The sequence below is a fragment of the Orcinus orca genome, chromosome 9 (assembly GCF_937001465.1).
Source record: "Orcinus orca chromosome 9, mOrcOrc1.1, whole genome shotgun sequence".
In the NCBI taxonomy this organism is placed as follows: Eukaryota; Metazoa; Chordata; class Mammalia; order Artiodactyla; family Delphinidae; genus Orcinus; species Orcinus orca.
Window position 1 is genome coordinate 65166666 of NC_064567.1, and position 20713 is coordinate 65187378.

General features: G+C 33.1%; 1 protein-coding gene across 1 annotated transcript in view; it reads right to left on the reverse strand.

Moving 5' to 3' along the window:
- Positions 1-7189: 7189 nt before the first annotated feature.
- VWDE (von Willebrand factor D and EGF domains) overlaps positions 7190-20713 on the reverse strand; it is a 34489-nt gene continuing 20965 nt past the window's right edge. The window contains 10 exon segments of the mRNA XM_049714692.1: positions 7190-7471; positions 10006-10109; positions 12751-12843; positions 13485-13580; positions 13685-13780; positions 16934-17029; positions 18284-18379; positions 18960-19064; positions 20075-20170; positions 20252-20347. Coding sequence (XP_049570649.1) covers positions 7457-7471; positions 10006-10109; positions 12751-12843; positions 13485-13580; positions 13685-13780; positions 16934-17029; positions 18284-18379; positions 18960-19064; positions 20075-20170; positions 20252-20347 — 893 coding nt within the window. The 3' untranslated portion in view covers positions 7190-7456.

A 20713-nucleotide genomic window follows, 5' to 3' on the forward strand; every position in this document is an offset into this window, starting at 1 on the left:
CGAGGTTTCAGTCAGGATGATGGTCTCATCTCAAGGCTTGACTTGGGGATGATCCACTCCAAAATCACTCATAGTTTTTATCCAGATTCAGTTCCTCCTGGGTTGTTGGACTAAGGGCCTCATTTCTTCCTGGCTGTTGGCTGGCGGCCTCCCTCAGTTCTTTGCTGTATAAGCCTTCTCATGGGTAAACTGATAGGAAGGTAACTGGCCTTCCTCAAAGACTAAGAGAGGCAGAATGAGAAGGAGAGTGGGAGGAAAGAGAGAAGGGGGAGTAGGGAGAGAAGCTAGTTACTTTATAACCTAATTTTAGAAGAGACAGCCATTCCTTCTGTCATACTCTATTTGTTAGAAGTGAATCACTAAGTTCAGCCCACCCTCAAAAGAAGGGGATTTCATAAGGGTGTGAATACCAGGATGTGGTGGTTATTGGGGACCATCTTAGAGGTTGTCTAGCGCAGGTTATAAACACAAAATACAGGACATAGTTTGGAGTGGGGAGAAGCAGGATTATAAGAGGAGCATAGAAACTGGTGCAACTGTGTTGGCATTGGCATATTTCTGAATTGAATGATTGAATTGTATGTGTCCATTTTGGTACGCTTTATAACTTTAGAGATATAGTGCCATTTTCTTTTGTATGTATCAAATATCACATATTTTTTTCAAAAAGAAACATAGTGGTCATTTTCTGAAACAAAACAAATCTGTACCTAGTCAAGACTGACCCTTGATAAGTTTAGATTCTACTGAAAATTAACCATTGCATTTTATCTGATTTATGAGTCTTTGGGGAAGTTTGCTTCATTCCTCCATACCTCAGATTATATATATACATTGGATAGTGTATTTTAATTCTATCTTTAAAGTAAAATGTTCATTAATTCATTTTAAACTATAGTTAATTCACATAAGCCTCCAAAATTTTCACATAAAAGGCACTGTACAAACTTATAAATAGAAAAAATATTTTGTGGTTTTTTGCTCCCATGAATTTAGGCAAATGTGAGCTTTTTGCTTGAATTATTCAGGTGGTAAACTCAAGTCTTTGCTGTAAATGTGACCTCTAAATGTTAGAACTAATGCAAACAGAAGAACTTGGTTCCATCATTTTTATATGTAGCATATTTCTTTCCTGCCCACCCCCTTGCCTCGTATTATCAGAAATAGAGTTTGATCACATGAATCAAGCTAATAACATTAGCTTATGACTGATTACCTGTCCAGTTTGGCCTCAGATGAAAATTCTGAGCAATTAGTTTTAATCTTATGATAACTCTCATGGGACTGTAAATCATTCTCCTTAATTTAAATACAACAGTTTCCAACTTAAATACATATGCAATAATCAGGAAAATCTTTTACTGTGAAAAGAGTATAAGTACCGCAACTAAAATTTTCTACAAATAACATATTAAATTTTTAATTAATTTTTATTGCTCCTTTTCAGTTAAGATAAACTATGCAGTGGTTCTTTGATTTTCAATTCATATATATTATTCTGAATGACTCTTGGTATTTCAAGAGAGCTGCATTGTTTGAAGCTAATCGAAGATTCTGCAAAAGTATACATTACAAAAATAATTGAAGATCACTATAAAAATTTTAAGCAATACAAATATATATAAGAAGTAATAATTAAAATCTACATATATCACCCCTCAGCTCTTGATCGTACTTCCCTAAGGTAACCAATTTTAAAAATTTGATATGTCTTTATAGAAATTTTCTATTATTAAAAACATATGTGCATGAAAACACATACACATTTTAAAATGAGAGTGTAGTATAATTATTGTCTAAAAATTTGCCTTTTCATATTTTTCATTTAATATAGCCATCTTTAAAAGATATAAGATAAAGTTCTGCATGACTTACTCTTTTATATGGTCTATAGAAATTTCATAGCTGGATGTATAATAACTTAACTCTTTTCCTATTGATGCTCACTTAAAATATTTTATTATTTATTTTTTAGTATTAGAAACTGCCGCAATAAACATTTTTGGCAGTGGAATTATTATTCTACTAATTAAAATAAATTATTAAAAGAGTAATATATCAGAGGTTATTATTTAAAATTTTTATGTGTTCTCTTAATTGTATCTTTTAAGATTTCCACTGACAGGTCCCCTTTCACACTACTGCTCTTTTTTTAAAAAAAAATTATTTATTTGTTTATTTTTGGCTGTGTTGGGTCTTTGTTGCAGTGTGCGGGCTTTCTCTAGTTGCAGTGAGCGAGGGCTACTCTTTGTTGCCGTGCACGGGCTTCTTGTTGTGGTGGCTTCTCTTGTTGTGGAACATGGGCTCTAGGTGCACAGGCTTCGGTAGTTGTGGCATGCAGCCTCAGTAGTTGTGGCATGCAGGCTCAGTAGTTGTGGCTCGTGGGCTTTAGAGCGCAGGCTCAGTAGTTGTGGTGCACAGGCTTAGTTGCTCCGTGGCATGTGGGATCTTCCCGGACCAGGGCTTGAACCTGTGTCCCCTGCATTGGCAAGTGGATTCTTAAACACTGTACCACCAGGGAAGTCCCTCATAGCACTGCTTTTAATAGTGGATGTGATAATTCTTTAAATTTGGGTCTCAATGAAAGGTTACAAATCTTGACTTTAATTTTTAGTTAATTCAATTATAATTACATGTTAGCTAAAGTGTTCATAATAGTATGCCAAGTTCAACTGAAATGAACAGCTTAAAAATAACAAAGTTCATCTTAAATATTTTATCTCTTTTAGCATAAAAACTATAATATGGTAGTGTGAATATGTTTTCTCTGACAGTTTTGTAAATTATGATAAAGAATTTGTGTTTTGAAAAATAATGAGTAGCATCTTAATTAATTGCAATGTGGCTTTTGCAAAGAGCTTGAGGCCTAATTAGTTAAAATCTCACATATGTATTTTCAGCAGGAGAATTCTATCAGAAGCTACAAACTGTTTATCCATCTTGGTTTCAACCATGCTTGTCAGTTTCGTTTTCCCTGAGGGATGGGGAATGAAACAACTCTCTTTCTAGCAAGTTGTCTCAATAGGTTAGTTAGTGCTTAGTAATACAGATTGGCAGAGCCTGTAATCAGCCTGCCTATATGAGTTAATGAAGGATTTTTGTGTTTTAGTGGAAACTCAGTAGGTATTCATTTGGAAGACTATCATGATGTTCAAAACAATTAGAAATAGGATTCTCTCTTAATTCTTCGGTTTAACAGTGACTGGAAGGTAAGGTCACCTAAGCAGAGCTGACAGGTAGTGCTTTGGGGATCTTTGTTCTCTCAGGAGAAAAACACATTAGTGTATTTCTTGGCAGCCTCCTCCTTTTTAATGTGAATCTAAGACTGGAAGCATTTTAGAATATATTATGCTTCAGGACTTTGTCATTACCTGTAAACTGCCTTCTGTCTGCTCTAACCCTTTGCCCTTCTTGATTCAACCATATGGCTCTAGAAGAATCCCACTTCTGCTTTTCAGAGCCCAGCACACAGCTGTATGCCAACCCTCAAAATGAGCAGTTCAGGTTTTATGTTCTGGCAAGGTCAGTTTCCATTTCCTACAGCTGTTTCTTCTTTTATGGGGAGAAAAAGAAAACTAAAATATTTTTCAAAATATTTTTGTCACTCATGTGAGACATGATGCATTTTCTCTGAGAAGGTGCCCACATTTTTCACCAAGCTCTGCTGCTGCCTTGTGATTTTTTCTTGGGTTGAACCATTCTACTCTTCTTTGTAGGCTGCTGTGTAGGAAATGAAGTGGTCACACTCTATACAGCATCTCTGATGCTTTATTTATTTCACTTTGTAACACCGCAGGCAGGGTATGTTGATGGCATTACACAGAAAATGTCTTGAATCTTTGCTGTGGGGAGATAGGTTTCAGGTCAACTCCAAAGAAAGAATTGACTATTGTCACAAGAAAGGATTTGAAAGGAAAAAAAAAAGTCCTGTTTATTTCCTGGTCCTCAGAAATTGCAAATCATCAGTGAGAATGCACCAGCAGAGGACACTGATGTGGCCATGAAGAGGTCAGAGTAGGGAGATGAGGCATCCTGCAGCTGCCTGCTCAATAAAGTAACATAGGAGGCATCATCAAGATCTTGCCTAGAAATGAATGACAGGTCTTGGTGGCTAAAAACACAACTTGGAGCCATGGAAAAGCAAATCCTAAGAATTTCCTTTGATTCATGATCAGAGCCCTCAACCAAGAGAGGATCATCCCAGCTCAGGCAGCACTGAACCAAAGCAATAAAGGAAATGCAAATGAAGATCCTGAGATCTTAGAATGAGAATCTAAATTAGACCATAGCAGTATCTCTTGGCCACACTAGCAAGGACAATTCCTTGGTGAGCAAGATTTAAGTTTGATATCAGAATCTATGTATGTTTGGTCTATTTATATTTCTGTCTATCTGAGGGAATTGGGAAATAAAGTGGAATTATTCTCACTATAATGATTGTGTTCAGTAATCCTTAATACTTTTCTCAAGTTCCTAGTGTCTCAAGTCAATGACTTTCCAGGTATTGTCATATGTAAGACATATAACTGGGGGGACCCTACTTACATCAGATAAAATTATGGTTCCAAGAAGGAGAATATCCATTATCCTTCACTTATGATTATTTGTCAGTAACAGGAAAAAAAAAGAGGTATAATTTTGAAATATCTGAAAGTACTGGCTATTTTAATTGCTAGAATTTTCCAAGTTTAATGTTTGTATGAAAAACAAAAGGTTTTCTGCTTACCTTAATACTTCTCACAGCAATTTAAATCTCATAGAGATTAAGTCACCAAATCTTCAAATGCAACTCATCCCTTACTAGCACAATGGGAATTGTTAACTGCAGTCAGCCAAGTGGCTGTAATTATTGATTAATCACTAGATGTAAGGAAGACTTCTAGGCTCACAAGAAAGACTTGTGTTAGTGAAGCAGTTTATTTTTGAAAAATGTCGTTTGCATTAAATATTTAATGTGCTCTCTTACTAAATGGTCGTTTTGCACTTCTTGCGTGTTACCTGGGAACTGAGGATCTAGCACCATCTGCAGGCAAAACTCTGCTAATTTCATCTGGCAGTAGAAACAATTTTTAAAAACTTTACAGCTGAGTTTGAAATTGTTTTCACAATGATGGACAAGACTGTCCTTACAAAAAAAATATAAATTTAAATGTCATCTAGTTTGTCTGCCCTTTCTTTTATTCTCACGGAACATCCATAGCTGCTATTTAAGGAGTAAATAGGTGTTATCAGCTTAACCCTGGCAAACTGCTTAGAATCAGCTTGGCACACATGGAGCTCACAAATTTTAGTCATTATATGCCTGCCACTTTTAGCCTTTTTAGACTGGTTCTGAATAACTGTTTGCCAGAGTTGATATAAAATTTGCACTCACTTATTTTATCTTGCTTTTAATGTACATATTGTTTAATCAGTGCTTTTTAAAAGTAAATTATTTCTTTAATCAGGGAAAAAGAAACACCAATATACAGTAATCATTGGGGAAGTAAAATAAAAAAAAATAATAAAATAGGGGAAGTCTACCTGTCATCTTTTCCTCAGCTGGTTCCACATATTCATTTTTAGCAACAAAAAACATATAATAAAACCCATGCACTGGGCATTTATTAGATGACAGTCATTGTGAAAAATTATTTATAATTATCTCATTTTAAATTAAAATTACCCAGTAATCCTCTGAAGTAAATATTATTTATTCCTATCTTACAAATGAAGGAATTAAATATAGAGGGAGGTAAATCTCTCTCTGCAAGTCCCTATAACTGGGAAGAGGTGGAGTGAAGATTTGGGGTTGAATTAAAACCTAGGTCTTCCCAACACTAGAGGGCCAAAGAAAGAATAAGAATATTTGATAACTCAGACATTTCATTTAAATGTTAACATGAATAAACACAGAATAGTCAAGCATATTAAACAAGCTTTAAGACCTGAATTCTTTTATGGAAAATGACTTATAAGGTAAACATTGAAAGTTACACATTTTAAAGTACTTTTGCTTAAAATTTTGAACACTCATTATCTTCAAAATATTTTCCAAATAGATTTTGGTTAAAAAAATGTTCAAGTTAATAGATGTGAAAATATAACCAAGAAGTAAGAAAAAATTAAATTTCTTCATAAATTTATCAAATTACTTGTTTTTCAAAACTCACATTATATTTCTAAAACACTACTTCCATTTGCACGAGTCATTAGCTTTCATAAGGAGTGCTTTTATATAAAATCTGTAAACTGTAAACCATAACATTTCTTCATTATTAGCATATTCAGGTCCATTAAATCTATTATAAATGCATAGTCTACTGATTAATATTTTAATTGTAGCTTGGGATTCTTGGTGTGGATCTAGGAAATATTTATGAAGATTTTAAAGTATTGGTTTAGACATTTCAGAATAAATCCTTCAGCTGTTATAACATTTTAACCATAAAAAGTGTACACTGAAGATCAACTTAGTAAAGCTACTAATAAAATTGCAATATTGTATACTCAGCAAAGGAGGCAGAAACAGTTTAAAAATTATAGCTATTTCATTTAACTATTTTTGTAGGAATTTCAATTCTAATTATTAACTTAAAAAAATTCACTTTTATCTAGAGTACTTTTTTCTTTCTAGTATTCATATTTTCACAGCAGCTTAAAAATTTAAGCACACACTAATTGTCAAAGATTTATTTTGCATTTATATTTCTGTAATTTTGGTAATAAAATAAAACATAGTAAAACATGTTATATTCTCTTAAATGATTCTTTAAAACTACCTTTCAGCAAATATGAAATGATAAAATCTCTTTAATTGTGACATTGAATGCTATTACTTAAAAAGATTCTTATCAAAGTTAGCAATAATTTTATTCTAATAATGTCTTACTTTATCTTATAATTTTAGACATGGCTTAGAAATGCTTAGTCTTTCCACTTAAAAGAACAAAATGAGTTTTGTAAACTTACATGATTTAAAATAGGCATGTTCAAATTAAAATGTTTTTTGAAAAAGATAATGAAAAGTTTGAGATCCTTCAGCAGCTGCTTTCTGACCTCTATCCTATCCTTCCCCCATCTTTACCCCAGCTCTTCCAACAGTCCTGAGAGTCCCTAATTCTGCATTAACACTTTATATCTGGATACATCAAATGGCTTCTGTTACGCTGACTGATCCCTGATAATAAAAACACCATCACAGTAAGGACTGGGAAAATGTTCAGTTTATTAAATATCGTGAATGTCAGGAATATCAGAAACATCATTTCAATATATAAATATCAAATCACATTTCAAAGTAAATTTTTGATTATCTGGATTTCTTCTTTGCTTTTCTCTAACAACTAAGACCAGTCTGTATTTATTAGTTTCTTCAGCCTTTAAAATAGCTTTAAAAATGATGTTCAAATAAACTTCAAGTAGTTAACTTCAATGTTTTCTGAATAAAAATTTCCATTCTTATACTTGATATTACTCAACGGTGTTTTATCTGTAGTAGGAAGAGGGAAATCAAGTTTCAAAGAATATTAAAAAACCAGTTACCTCTGACTCATTATTTGTTACTTCCTTCCCCCTGACATGATACATAAAGCTCTTTCAGGTTCTGTGTTTGCCACTAGAGACTAAGTACTGCTTTCATAAAACTGAGACCTAATCAAGATCATATTTAAATGTCAAAACAGTTGTGACTGAATGGAGCTTGGATACTACATGACTCCATCTTGGCAGAGTTACATTCAAGAAACATCCATGCTCAATTAAACCAAATAAATTTTTTTATATCCTTCAGGAAACGACTTTTGATATTCATAACACATTGCAATGTTTCTCTCAAATCTCTTTGCCCATCCTTGTCCTTCTCCACCTCTCTCTATTCCTCTATTCAATGCAACTACCAACGAACTTACATAGTATTTTCTACATACCAAGCACTGTTCTAGGTACTTCACATATATTAACATATTTAATCCTTACAACAACCCCATGATAGGTGTTACTATTAGCTCCATATTACAGATGAAAAAAATTAAGGGTCAGGGTGGCGTACCTTGCCCAAGGTCACAGAGCAAACAAGTGGCAGGGATATGGTAAGTACATTTAGCAGCTAGGCAGCAAGTTATGAAACCTCTCAAAGCTGTTCATCAACCCACCCTCTTTAGCACCATCCTTCCCCATTTCCTCTTTATTTGTGTCTTTTGTTTCTAGCCAGTAATTCTTGGTCTCTTTTATTGAAATTCTAGCAATCCATAAGAACTTGGGAGAGCAGGTTATAGTAAAGCAGGACTTGAGGTCCTTGGGCTAGTCTTTTTGTTTTGTTTTCCTTCTCCTTCCCCATGACCTTCTGTTCTTCTTTCCTTAATATGTTTCCAGATGCAGTCTCAGAAGCAACATTAATGGGGATGAGGATGATCTGCTATTAATCACATGAGGAAGGATTCAGGCAGTAAAGAAATGCATAAAAATAGAATATAGAGAAGTAACCTAGTTTAGTCTGTCAAAGTGGAGTTAAAAGCTTTTGAGGTCATAGGGTTTTCTGTGCCATAAAAATCTCAAATAAAATAAAAAAAATTATATTTAGGCTGCCTACAAACCCAGGTAACTCGAACTTTTATATTTATTTTTCTCAACAATAGCTGATCAAATAGTCAATAACTTTTGTTTCCTAGTTTTCAAACCATAGTACTATTATAATCTTGTTTTTTTCAAAATGGGGGACATATCCTTCCAGGATGAACACCAGTGCTAGAAGAAAAACATATATATACATCCACTTTGCCTCTAAGCCAGACTGATTCAGTATCTTGCTTTGGGAAGAAAATTCCTTATCATTTTTCAAAATATAATACTCCAGCATACTTTGATATTCATGACCCTTGGGTTTTTTGAAGTGCTAAATAGCATATAATTGTGGGGTTTTTTAAGATTTTTTTTTGATGTGGACCATTTTTAAAGTCTTTATTGAATTTGTTACAATATTGTTTTGGTTTTGTGGCCACAAGACATGTGGGATCTTAGCTCCCTGACCAGGGATGGAACCTGCATCCCCTTCACTGGAAGGCGAAGTCTTAACCACTGGACCACGAGGGAAGTCCCTATAATTGCTTTTTAAATTAAATCTAATACAGATTAACTTTAAGAAATTTTTGGAGAGTTCTGCTGCAACTGTTTTTTTTTTTTGTGTGTGTGTGTGTGTGATCGTTAGAGTCACCCTGGTATATGTAGGCATTAGGACTGAAAAAATATCTTGGCTATTGATATTTAGAAATTTAAGATTGGAGACCTAAAAAATTCAGTTTCATTTTATAAGTACCGATATGATCACAGAAACTTTTAAAATAGATGTTTACATAGCACTGGCCTTGTAAGTTAAGTGTGGGGCAACTGCAAGAAAGCCTTTCTTCTTCCTTTGCTTTCTTGATTTTCCAAATACAAATAAATCCTAATTGTAATGATATGAAGAGTTTTTTATTGCTTTCCCTGAAATGGATTTTAATAGGGAGTAAATGAAGAGAGAACTACTATCAGGGAAAAGAATGAAGATATTCAAGGCTTCAGTGGCATATGATTCACTGAAAATGTTTAGAAACACGCACCCACCAAAATCAATGAAGTCGTGATTCATTGATATAAAAGTGGGGAATTTTTTTAAAGGGTGAAGGTGGTCTTTTTACCTAGTATTTGACCAAATATAAATTATTAGTGTCTTAAATCCATATTGTGAGGTATTTGCTTTCTTTCAGCTCTCATGCCATGATATATTGCATTATGTTTGATGGTTGTTATCTACACACTGAAATTCCTTAAGTGCACATCAAAATTTTGAATAATAAGATAACTCTATAATGATACAAGAATGATATTACTTTTAGTTTTGGGGGCAAATAGAAAAATCTTATATGTTTTCTATTTTGGAAGTAAAAGAAAATAAAACATTAACAGATAGGTTAAAATCACTAAGTAGAATATCTGAGTAGATGGCATATGTCGACATCTAACATATACTTTGTTTAAAATGTAAAATACCTGTATTTTCTTTTCACGTTTGACTCCAGTATATCCAGTGCAGCAAGAACATATGTTGGGGAGTACGCATCTGCCTCCATAAAGACACTTCTGATAGCAGATTGCTGCAATACACAAGTTTTTACAGTTACCACCTTTCGACACAAATGCTTGTGACATATTCTATTCCAATGGTCTGAAGCCATTCAGCAACTTGACTATAAAAATAGTCATAAGAGTCTATGAATGACCAATTGCACTCCTGTATTTCTGCAGCCAGTGTGCAAACACACACATACATACACATATCAAAAGACAAAACACCCCCAAACTCAACACAACAGTTTCAGTATTTTATAAAGATATTATTAAAGCAAACAAAATTTTCATTGGCTACATTTTAAAGTATTTAAAATACATCTTTTTGTTTTCTATAGAGAGAAGATTCAAATCAGTAATATACGATAGCATTCATAATTTGCTTTTTAATAAAAATTTTTTTAGCAAAAATTTAAAAGGGACAATTCAGTACTGACCAATGTATGGAAAAACAGACAATTTTATATACTATCAATGGAAGTTTAATGTGAAACAACTCTATTGGAAGCTTCCTAAAGATCTTCACACTACCTGTACTAGAAATTTCTTCTTTAAAATCTCTCCCTATGCAATTTTTAAATACTTGTATCTATTTATCTTTTGTCTTTTCTTTCTTTCTTTCTTTCCTTCCTTTCTTTCTTTCTATCTACCTACCCACCTACAGAGCAAAATGCTTATAATAGTAACAATTTCTAAATAACAGAAATGTTCAATATGAGAGGAAAGGTCAAGTGAATTATAGTATTTATATTATGGGATTTAATATATCATTTAAAATTACATCTTTAAGGACATGGAAATGCTTTTAAGTAATATTGACTAAAAATAGGAATATAAAATTATATACAATACAGTTATTTTTCATGGGAGAGGAATCTGTTTCAAGAGCTCGTATTGGAAACTTGCATAATTCAGGAATAATATTCCCTTTAATATAAATGCAACGTTGAAAGGTATGTTTTCATCAGAGCTATTGTGTATGGCTGAGCAGGTTATGTAATGCACAAGATTCCACAGCTAAGGAAGCACTGTTCATATCACAGACATCATAGATTCAAATATTTATTACAACAATTTTCCAGAAGATGGCAGTAAGACATCTTATATAAATAACATCATCAATATTTAGACTGTTTCCAGACAGATGGAAGTAAAGCATTTTGAGGAAGGGGACTTCAAAAAATTCACATAAAGGTGCAAGGTGCAAACACAAGGTGCAAAAACAGGGTGCACATCTTCAGGCTGTGCTCAGAGTACCTTAATCCACAATTACTGGAGCATATTTCCACATTAGTGTGCTTTTAGCATCTTATCATTCTCTCTCATGTTCCATACAAACTCTCTTCAGAATGAGTAGCCCAAACTGAGGTTGCTAGTTCTTTTTTCTAGCATTTTATCCCATCTAACTTTCAATGAAAGTTATTTATTTTTGAGCGCATAATTCTTATGTAAGTACTAGTACTTAATGAATTCTTTGAAAATATTTTCCTAGGATGAGAAATGTGTAAATTATAATAGCAATTACTAATAAAATAAAGTCTAAGAGTCATAAAAATTATATGCAGAATCTCTGATACATGAAAAGCAGAGCAGGTATTTCTAGTAAAAAGGCACAGTCATTTTACAATTGTGCTATTTCAGTTTACAATACACTTGGATCACCAGTTTTGATATTATGTAATTATTGAGCATTTGAAAATATTTTGAGGAGATTTTCCATTTTTCCCATTGAGTTATTAATCTTTGTTAATATTTTAACATGTTATTTCAAGTTTTCATAAATTTCATAATTGCATTAAATTTGATTTTCCTTTATACCCTGTGATCCCATCTATGTAAAAATTTATGACTAAAACTGAATGGAAATAACTAAAAATGCTAAAATCAAGGCAGAAACTAGTTCTGGGTGGTGGAATTTGGAGTGATTAATTTTTAAAAACTTTTTCATATTTTCTATAATTTCCATGATATATACCTACCTTATAATATGGAAAAACATTTAAACTTATATTAAAACCTTCTTTATCCAGTTCCCCCTTGGATGAAAATAGTCAAAAGATACAAATTTCTAGTTATAAGTTAAATAAGTACTAGGGATGTAACATACAACACAATAAATATAATTAACACTGCTATACATTATATATGAAAGTTTTAAGACAGTAAAAGTTCTCATCACAAGGAAAAACACATTTTTTTTCTGTTTCTTTAATGTTGTAGCTATATGAGGTGATGGATATTCACTAAACTTATTGTGGTAATTATTTCATGATTTATGTAAGTCAAATCGTTATGCTGTATACCTTAAACTTATACAGTGCAGAATGTCAATTATATTGCAATAAAACTGGAGGAAAAAGAAAGATCTTTTAAAATAAAAAAAAAAAAACCTTCTTCAGTCCACCTAAGAGAACTTCACTGGCAACCCACAGATCATAATTTGGAGTTATCTATGTCACATAAAATATTAATATACTATACCATACTTTCTTTTTTAAAATGGGTATAGAAATGGATGATATCCTTTTATTTCTAAAACTCTCTTTTTAATGGATCAGCATGCTGGGATTTATTTTACCCTGTATATTTCTCCTAAAGCTATACTTTGATAATTATAATAGATTCAAATTCAGAACATAGATTAGAAAGCAAATTCTGTAGCCTTATGTATTTGACGCTGTGCTCCTTCCCATGTCGTAGGACAATGGCATATGATAGCAATACACTCACCACCATTTTTACATTTCTGAAAGCAGATAGCTGCAAGTAGAGAAATAAGTTAATAATTTACTAGTCAAATCCTATCATAAACCATAAAAATTTTCATTAAAAAAAGAGAAACAGTTAAAAATCAATGATTAAAGGATCTTTTCCCTTAAAGCTTTTCCCCAATTGTTAGACATTTATGTTGCTTCTCATTTTACACTTTGGCCAATACATTATAATAGCTGCTAATTTTAAATAATTATAAAAAGAAAAAAATGAAACATTTGAATGAGGAGAGCTGCCATCATCTTAAAAACTAGCAAGACTTGAAAGCAGTGGTACCCCATCTCAGGAGGTTCTGAATTGGTCTGAGATGGGACCAAGGAATCAGTAATTTTTTAAAAACCTTCCCCTGACTCCTACTTAAGACTGAGAGACCAGGACTTAAAGACTTGTCATTTATCCTGGCAACTGTAGTGAACAGACCGGAAAATACAGGATATCCTCTACCTCCACTAACCTGAAAGAATGAGTTCAGAGGACTTGGCATTTTACTCTTTCTATTTCGAAAAGATATATTCTAAAGTAGGAACAAATAAAAACAAGGAAACAGAAAACAAGGAAAATGCTCTTTGTCTGAAATTCTGCTTTATGTTCCCATGTAGACTTCAGCATTTTAAGAGTATTTCTCTTACGTGTGTTGCATTGTTTCCCTGTCCAGCCAGAAGGACAACAGCAAAGACTTGGTCCCACGCACTTTCCTCCATTAATGCATATGGGATCACAGATACCTTAAGGTAAAGGGATGAAATATCAGTTCTTAAATATCAATAGTTTTGCTATTTAATATGTTTGCTTTACATGTAGTTGGCAAACACATTTAGTAGTGTCTTACTTTTTTAGCATCTCCTACCAGTGTATCCTTGAGGACAGGCACACACGTTATTTCTCATGCAGTGACCACCATTCTTACAGGGAGGGTGACAGATAGCTAAAGGAACACATGACAGCAGTCTGTGAATATCACATATTCAATTATTATATATTACATATTGCATCATGTGCTTATATCTATGGGGACATAAGGCAGAGAAATGTGTTATTAAAATAAAAGATCACCACTGCAAGTCATTAAAACCGTCCTTTCTAAGTCATAAAATACAATGCTTATAGCTGTAAGTTGCTAGTGGGTTAGCACAATTTGAAATGTATTGGTGAATTATGAAATGTGTTGTTCGTAACCAGTGGAGCCTTCAGTATTAGAGTGCATATAGAGTGAAATGACCTGGGAAAAACCAAGAAAATAAGTCAAAACCGAGCTCAAAATAAGAATATCTGTTCCTGTGGAAATTAGAAAAACTCAACATTGGTCACATGATGTTTAGAAAAAACTTTGAAGTTAACTTTTGGATACCTACTGAGGTCACGAAGGCAGAGCTTTATATGTGACTTATTCCTGTGAATGCCTGGCGAAAAATCTTTTTAACAATAAATCTTTGGCTTTGTCAGGAATATTTATTGGATAATCCTGAATACGCTGTACTAGTATCTTCTATGTATATGATTCTGTTCCATGGAGTTCAGAAGTTAATGTTTATAATCTTTTATGAGAGGATTTTTATTGCTTCATATTTCTTACTGATATGACAATTAAATGCAGTTATTTAAAAAACAATAATACGTAGGCAAACCTGCCTATAAATTTTTTAATTTAATTTTCCTTAAATGATGATTAAGTGGATTTTAGTTTGTGTTTTAAAAGTGAATGTCAAACTAACTGGTTTTGGTAATAGGGCCTTGGTAGACAGACTCCCCATTTGAATTGAATTAGATCCATCTTTAATAGCTGCTTTTTAAATTTCCAAACACTAAGAAAACTTCAACTGATTTCAAATAGATTTATAAGTGAAAATAATGAAGTACTTATGTATAAAAACAATATTAACTGAATGTTTCAGCAAATGGATAATTTCCACTATTTTAGACTGAGCCGTTTCTGGTTAATGATTGAGTTTACTTTCTCTGGCATTTTTATTGGTACTTTTTATTATGGAGAAATGCTTTTACATTTTCTGCTTCCTAATCTTTATACAATTTAAGATTATTTCTATTTATTAAGAAAGGTGTACTCTTTCCATTACAAAAGCACCATGGGAAATACCTGTGGTTAGAAATTTAAAACCTGCAAAGAATAAAAGACCCTTTTATAATGGATAGCCTTGTTATAATCAATACTCATCTACTCTACAAAACTTGAGTGTAGAGATAAATACTACCTGTATACAGAAAAGTATATATAATTAAAGTAATATAGAGAAATGACATAAACTTGGGCTCGGTCATGCCCACCCCAATCACATTTTAAGAAAAGGAGGTTTAGGAGAAAACCCAGTTTCATGTATATATTCATGAGATTCTCCAGGCCTCAGATGGATCTTCCACCAAACTCCAAAATGAGCCAAGTAATCTGGCCTCACTTTCTGTATGGAATGGGCTCATGGCATTTAAGGGATGAAGGAAACTGGAAGATACATTTAATCATCTCTCCAGCCACACATTTTAAGTCTTGCTTATTAATAGAGTAGTTTCACCTTTCATGATGTTTCCAGCTCAGTGTCTGTCTTCCTCTTTTGAAATCCTATAGAATACACAGAATATACTCCTCATATTACTTTTAACCATATTCTGCCTAATTTTATTCAATGGCTTTCCATGTGTATACCATCTTCCCTTCCCTTCATTCCCTCACAAGGGGATGTGATCTAATAAAAATAAAGATCATGTTCTCATTTCTTCTGCACTTTCTGTAACATGTCTTATGACAATACCATTACTTAATGGTAGCTAGCCATGTGCTGACTGTACTTGCAGGTGGTCCACTGTATGTGTCATTTGCACTTGACAGCAACTGTCTAGTTCAAACTTGAAAGTAAAGAAGTCTGAGGCCTGGAGACTATAAGTAAATTTCTGATATCCATGCCACTAGGAAATTGTAGAGACTGCTAATTCCAAAAACTATAACATGACATATGTTCATTAGATAATTTTTAGTTCAATTTAGTAATTTAGAGTCCCTGCTTTACCCAGTTATATCGTTGGCATATACATTTTACAGAACTTTTCTTACTATATCTTACATCTACTGCAAATAGCATGATAGACATGCTTTTTATTTACCTCCTTATATTCTCCACTCAAAACCCTACCTAAAACTCTTAAACGTGCATATACTAAGTCTCCTAGTTTTCAAGATTTGCCTTAATTTAGTCTTAACTTTCCATTTTCATAACCTAGTTTCTTAACAGAAATCTGAACTAGAAAAACTCATTTGTGTGCTCAAATTTCTAGTATTAGAATGATGGTTTCTTCTCCACATTAATTTCAATCTCAGAATCCTAGCTAACCTCCAAGTTAAAAAAAATAGGATTGCAAATCAAACTGTAACAAGACAAAGAAAGTGTATATTTTAGGAGTTAAATTATGACATATTCTGACATGTTTTATACTAAAAATCTACTCTATATTTGCATACACTCAAAAATATGAAGATGCAGAAGATACATTTAAAATTTCATTTATTGACATTATTTCATGCCTATGTGCTCAACTTCAGGTCGTGCCCATTATTCTGAAAAAACTTGTAGCATTAACTCTATGAAGGAAAGTGTTAAAATAACAGGCCATGAGGGGGGAAAATGGTACATCTTTATGTCCCCATATCACCTTGCACAGTGCTGTGCATAGCTGGCTCTTCATAAGTGTTTAATGAAACTAAAGCATGAGAGATCATGAGATAACAGTGGACATTAGATTGACAGTAAATCAAAAATTTTTGCTGAGAAGGCAACAAAAATTACATCATTTCACATGAAAGACTGCAAGAGAACTTTGCTTTTTTGTTTCACATCTTGGTCCTACAAATGTGCCAAGGTCTTGGCCTAACATATGTTGAATAAATAAACATTTTACATAATAACTCATATATTTCTATGAACTGGTCATTTGGTGACCAAAACTGCAACAGAACAAGAATTAGAGTAAATAAATAGCATCTTCCCTTTGAAACTTGTCTTGTGCTTAATCAGAGCTCTGTTTGTGTCTAACTTTCCCTTTGCCTTTTTATTTATGAAGAAAGAGTAATTACCATTCTGACACTGTGCACCAAAGAATCCATTTGGACAGAGGCAAGTGTTTGGCTTATTACAGGAACCACCATTGAGGCAAACCGGGTCACACAAAGCTAATGAACAGCAGGAGGAAGAAAGACCATAAAAGTTTTATTATTTAAAAAAATGAAAGCTGTACTGAAGTACAAAATGGTGCATAATGAAATATTTTATTTTCACTGCCAGTAAAACCCATAACCTATAGTTACTTAGACTTTGCCAAACATAAGAGAAGAGAAATAACTGGATAATAGCTTTGAAAGTTTGTTCATTAAGTTTACAGATATTACCAAGCTAAGAATGTGGAGGCTTTGATTAGAATTCAAAATGCCCTCGGTAAGCTGGAAAAATGATTGGAAGCTAGGAGAAGGCAATTCAACGGCACAAACAGGATAGTCTGTAATCTGCTCAAATACATGCAGCCATGTGTAGCTCTTTAAGTCACCTTCCCAATTCAAATAGGAACACTGCATTTAAGTCCTAGCACACTTCGAAAACATGCTTTGTTTTTGCTTCTTTACATTTGTTTCACTTTGAAAGTCACCTCCAATTCCATTTTTCAATGCAGATTTCGCCAGTTCTCCAAAGTCTACACAATTTTCTTCCTAACTGCACTTGCCAGAATTAATTTCTCTTTTCTCTGCTTCCAAGGAGCTGTGCATTTATTACATCACTTGTAACACAACTTGTATCATAGTCTTTTTTATAATTGTATCCCATGTCTCCTTCACTGATATGCTACTTGAAATTGGGGAAAACATGAAATTGATCTTTGTTCCCCCCTGCATCATGCTTCATACACAGTTGTCAAGCTATGAACATTTAATTAAATTTATGTTGAGAAAAGGCATTAGATCATAATGGATTAAATTAAACATAGATAATTGCAAACACCGCTGCCAAAGAATTAAGCCTGATACTGTGAGAAATAATAGAATAATGTATGGTGTCCTCTTAACTCAGAATTGCTTGAATGTTTAATGAAATAGAATGTGTATGTTGTGATAAAAAACTTGAAAGAGACCTGAATATGTAACACAGATATGATTCTCTCCACTATAAGGCAAGCGGATGAGGGAAAAATAAAGGCCAAAAAACAAAGTATTGGTTGGGTTGGATAACAGTAAAGCTGGAATACACTCTGTGGTCTAATACAAGAAGAAAAAGAATGAAGATGAGACATTTCTGTCTGAAATAAAAACTTTGTCAGACTAGCTTTATGTTTTTGTCAGACTAGTTTTATGTTTTTGGGTGCAAGTCCTTAGGACACTGATGAATTTTAAATTTCTTTTAAACGACATATTTATTGAAAATATTTCTGATTTTACCTGTGCTACAGGTGGGTCCATAGCAGCCAGGCTTGCACTGGCAAACATCTGGTGTAAGGCACTTGCCTCCATTTTCACAGTGCCTGTTACAAACTGCTAAGATCACAGGATAAAAATAAAAGAAAGGTAAATTAGGCTTGGAATTGGTCATATTATTGGCTATGACCTAGTTGCTCATAACTGCCAATCACATCATCTAATGAATAAGATCAGAGAGAGATAAAAACAATTTATATTTTGGCTTTAAATGGTTTCCAATTTTCACGTTCAGTTATGTTTTGTTGTTGTTGTTAATAGACCTGGGGAAAGTAGAAACCCACTCAGATGAATGGTAAACAAGATTTGGCTATTTGGGAAAATTATTAGTTACTGATGAAAGTAATCATAGACATAAATTAAATGAGATAAATTTATATACAAGCGAACAAATTAGAATTCTTGTTATCTCAAAAAGTGGTCATGGATAGGGTCAAGAAAGCAGTTGTTTCTAAGAACAAGCTTCTTTATCTTAGTACTAGCACCCAGTGCTCCCACTGGTAGGCAGAATGGTAATCGTCATAGTAGATCAGGAAGAAGGTATATTTTTTGTTTAGGGTTTGGGTTTATCTAGTTAGCATTAAAGCAATCAACTATTCAAAGGAGCAGTTACATTAGCGTGCAAGAGAGCTTTGCTTACTTGTTTCACACCTTGGTCCTACAAAAGCATAAGGACAAGTGCAGAGATTTCCAGCCAAGCAGGTGCCACCATGTTGACAAGGTGGTCTACAGTTCTGTAGACACAGATTATGTTAAGTCAGCTCTTAATTAAGAAGAAGTTAGTTTATATTTATGAAGCACAGCCACCATAAAACCTTCTGGTAAGAGCAATTTGTAGTACACTCAGTTCTATTTTAGCATGAAATTTAGTTCTGTGGGATTGACTGTGAGTTCACACTCTAAAAACACCTATAAATCATCAGCATGCTTTGGTTTATAAAACTTTTGGTTAACTGGATGGAAATATACAATCTTAGGTTTCTTCTGAAAATTGAAACTTGGACTTAGGCATTCCTGCCCTACAAATAGTTATATTTCTGTAATTATTTTCATATGCAATTAATATTGAATGTTTCTGTTAGTTCACTCCATTTACTGTAATTTGTTAATTTGTGCCTTGCCTTGTCACGAAAACATTTAACATTGCTCTCAGTTTATTAATAATTATACATCTACAATCTACTAAAATATATTCTTTTAAAATATTATTTAAAAAATAACAAATTTGTTTCCTTAAAATATTATCCATTTTAGGAATGCCATTTCCTAAACTCTCCACTTAAGATTTCAACCAAGGCAATAAAATTATATGGCTATAGACATGTGTTTAAAAATCAGTTTTTAGGTTTCTTCCTACTATCTGATATCTTCTAATTATTTGGTATTTAAGAGTTTCTTGGAACCATGCCTGACAAGTTATTCAATAAGCATGTGTCCTTTGTTTGAAGCTAAAATATTTGTTAGGGATATGGTACCATATAACTAAAAATATAACAAAAAATTATTTCTGAAGATACTTTTACCAAGGATGAGTGAGCTACTGCTCTTTGACTCTCTGATTTTGTAAATTTAAGTTTTTAAAATCTTCAATAAATTATTTTTAATAAATATTAACAAACCTGGATTCCCTCACCAGCATTAATAAGTATATATTAATATGTACACAGTAAATGTGAATTATCTTTAAAAAAAGTTTCTAAAGAAAAGATTGAATTATTTTGGCTTTATTATTTGATTTTTAATTTGAATTATCACCTTCATCACAGGTAGCTCCACCATGTCCTGGGGGGCATTCACAAATGTTAGGCTTAATACATTTTCCATGGTTTCTGCAATCAGGATGACATATAGCTGTGTAGAATAAAGCTCATGGTTTAGAAATATCAATTATCCATTAAATTTGTTATGCAAACTAATGAGTGCTGTACCTACTGGTTTGGCAGTTAGAACCAGCGTAACCAGGTTTACGTTCGCATATGTTTGGGGCAACACACTCCCTGTTTTTTCCACATGGATGCCTACAAATGGCTGCAGAAATCAAGGGAAAAGGCTGAATTCTAGATACAGTATGTACACATTGCCTGTAAGCTTAATTGTATAATAAAAGTAAAATTCTCTGAAATTGAAAATTTTGGACATTGCTATTAAACAGTAACGACTGCATACATCCATAAAATTATTTTTTCCCCTTATATTTGTTTTACTACTAGAATGACTGAGGTAAATGATTAATAGGGTAAGAAAAACATACCATATGGGGAAATTACTCCCATAGCAAAACCTGATGTTGGAGATGGCTGCTAACCATAAATGGAATTACAGTCTTTCAGAGAGCAATGAAGTTTCAGATACCAATTAGGTAAACGTTGGTGAATGGCAGGGATAATCAGAACG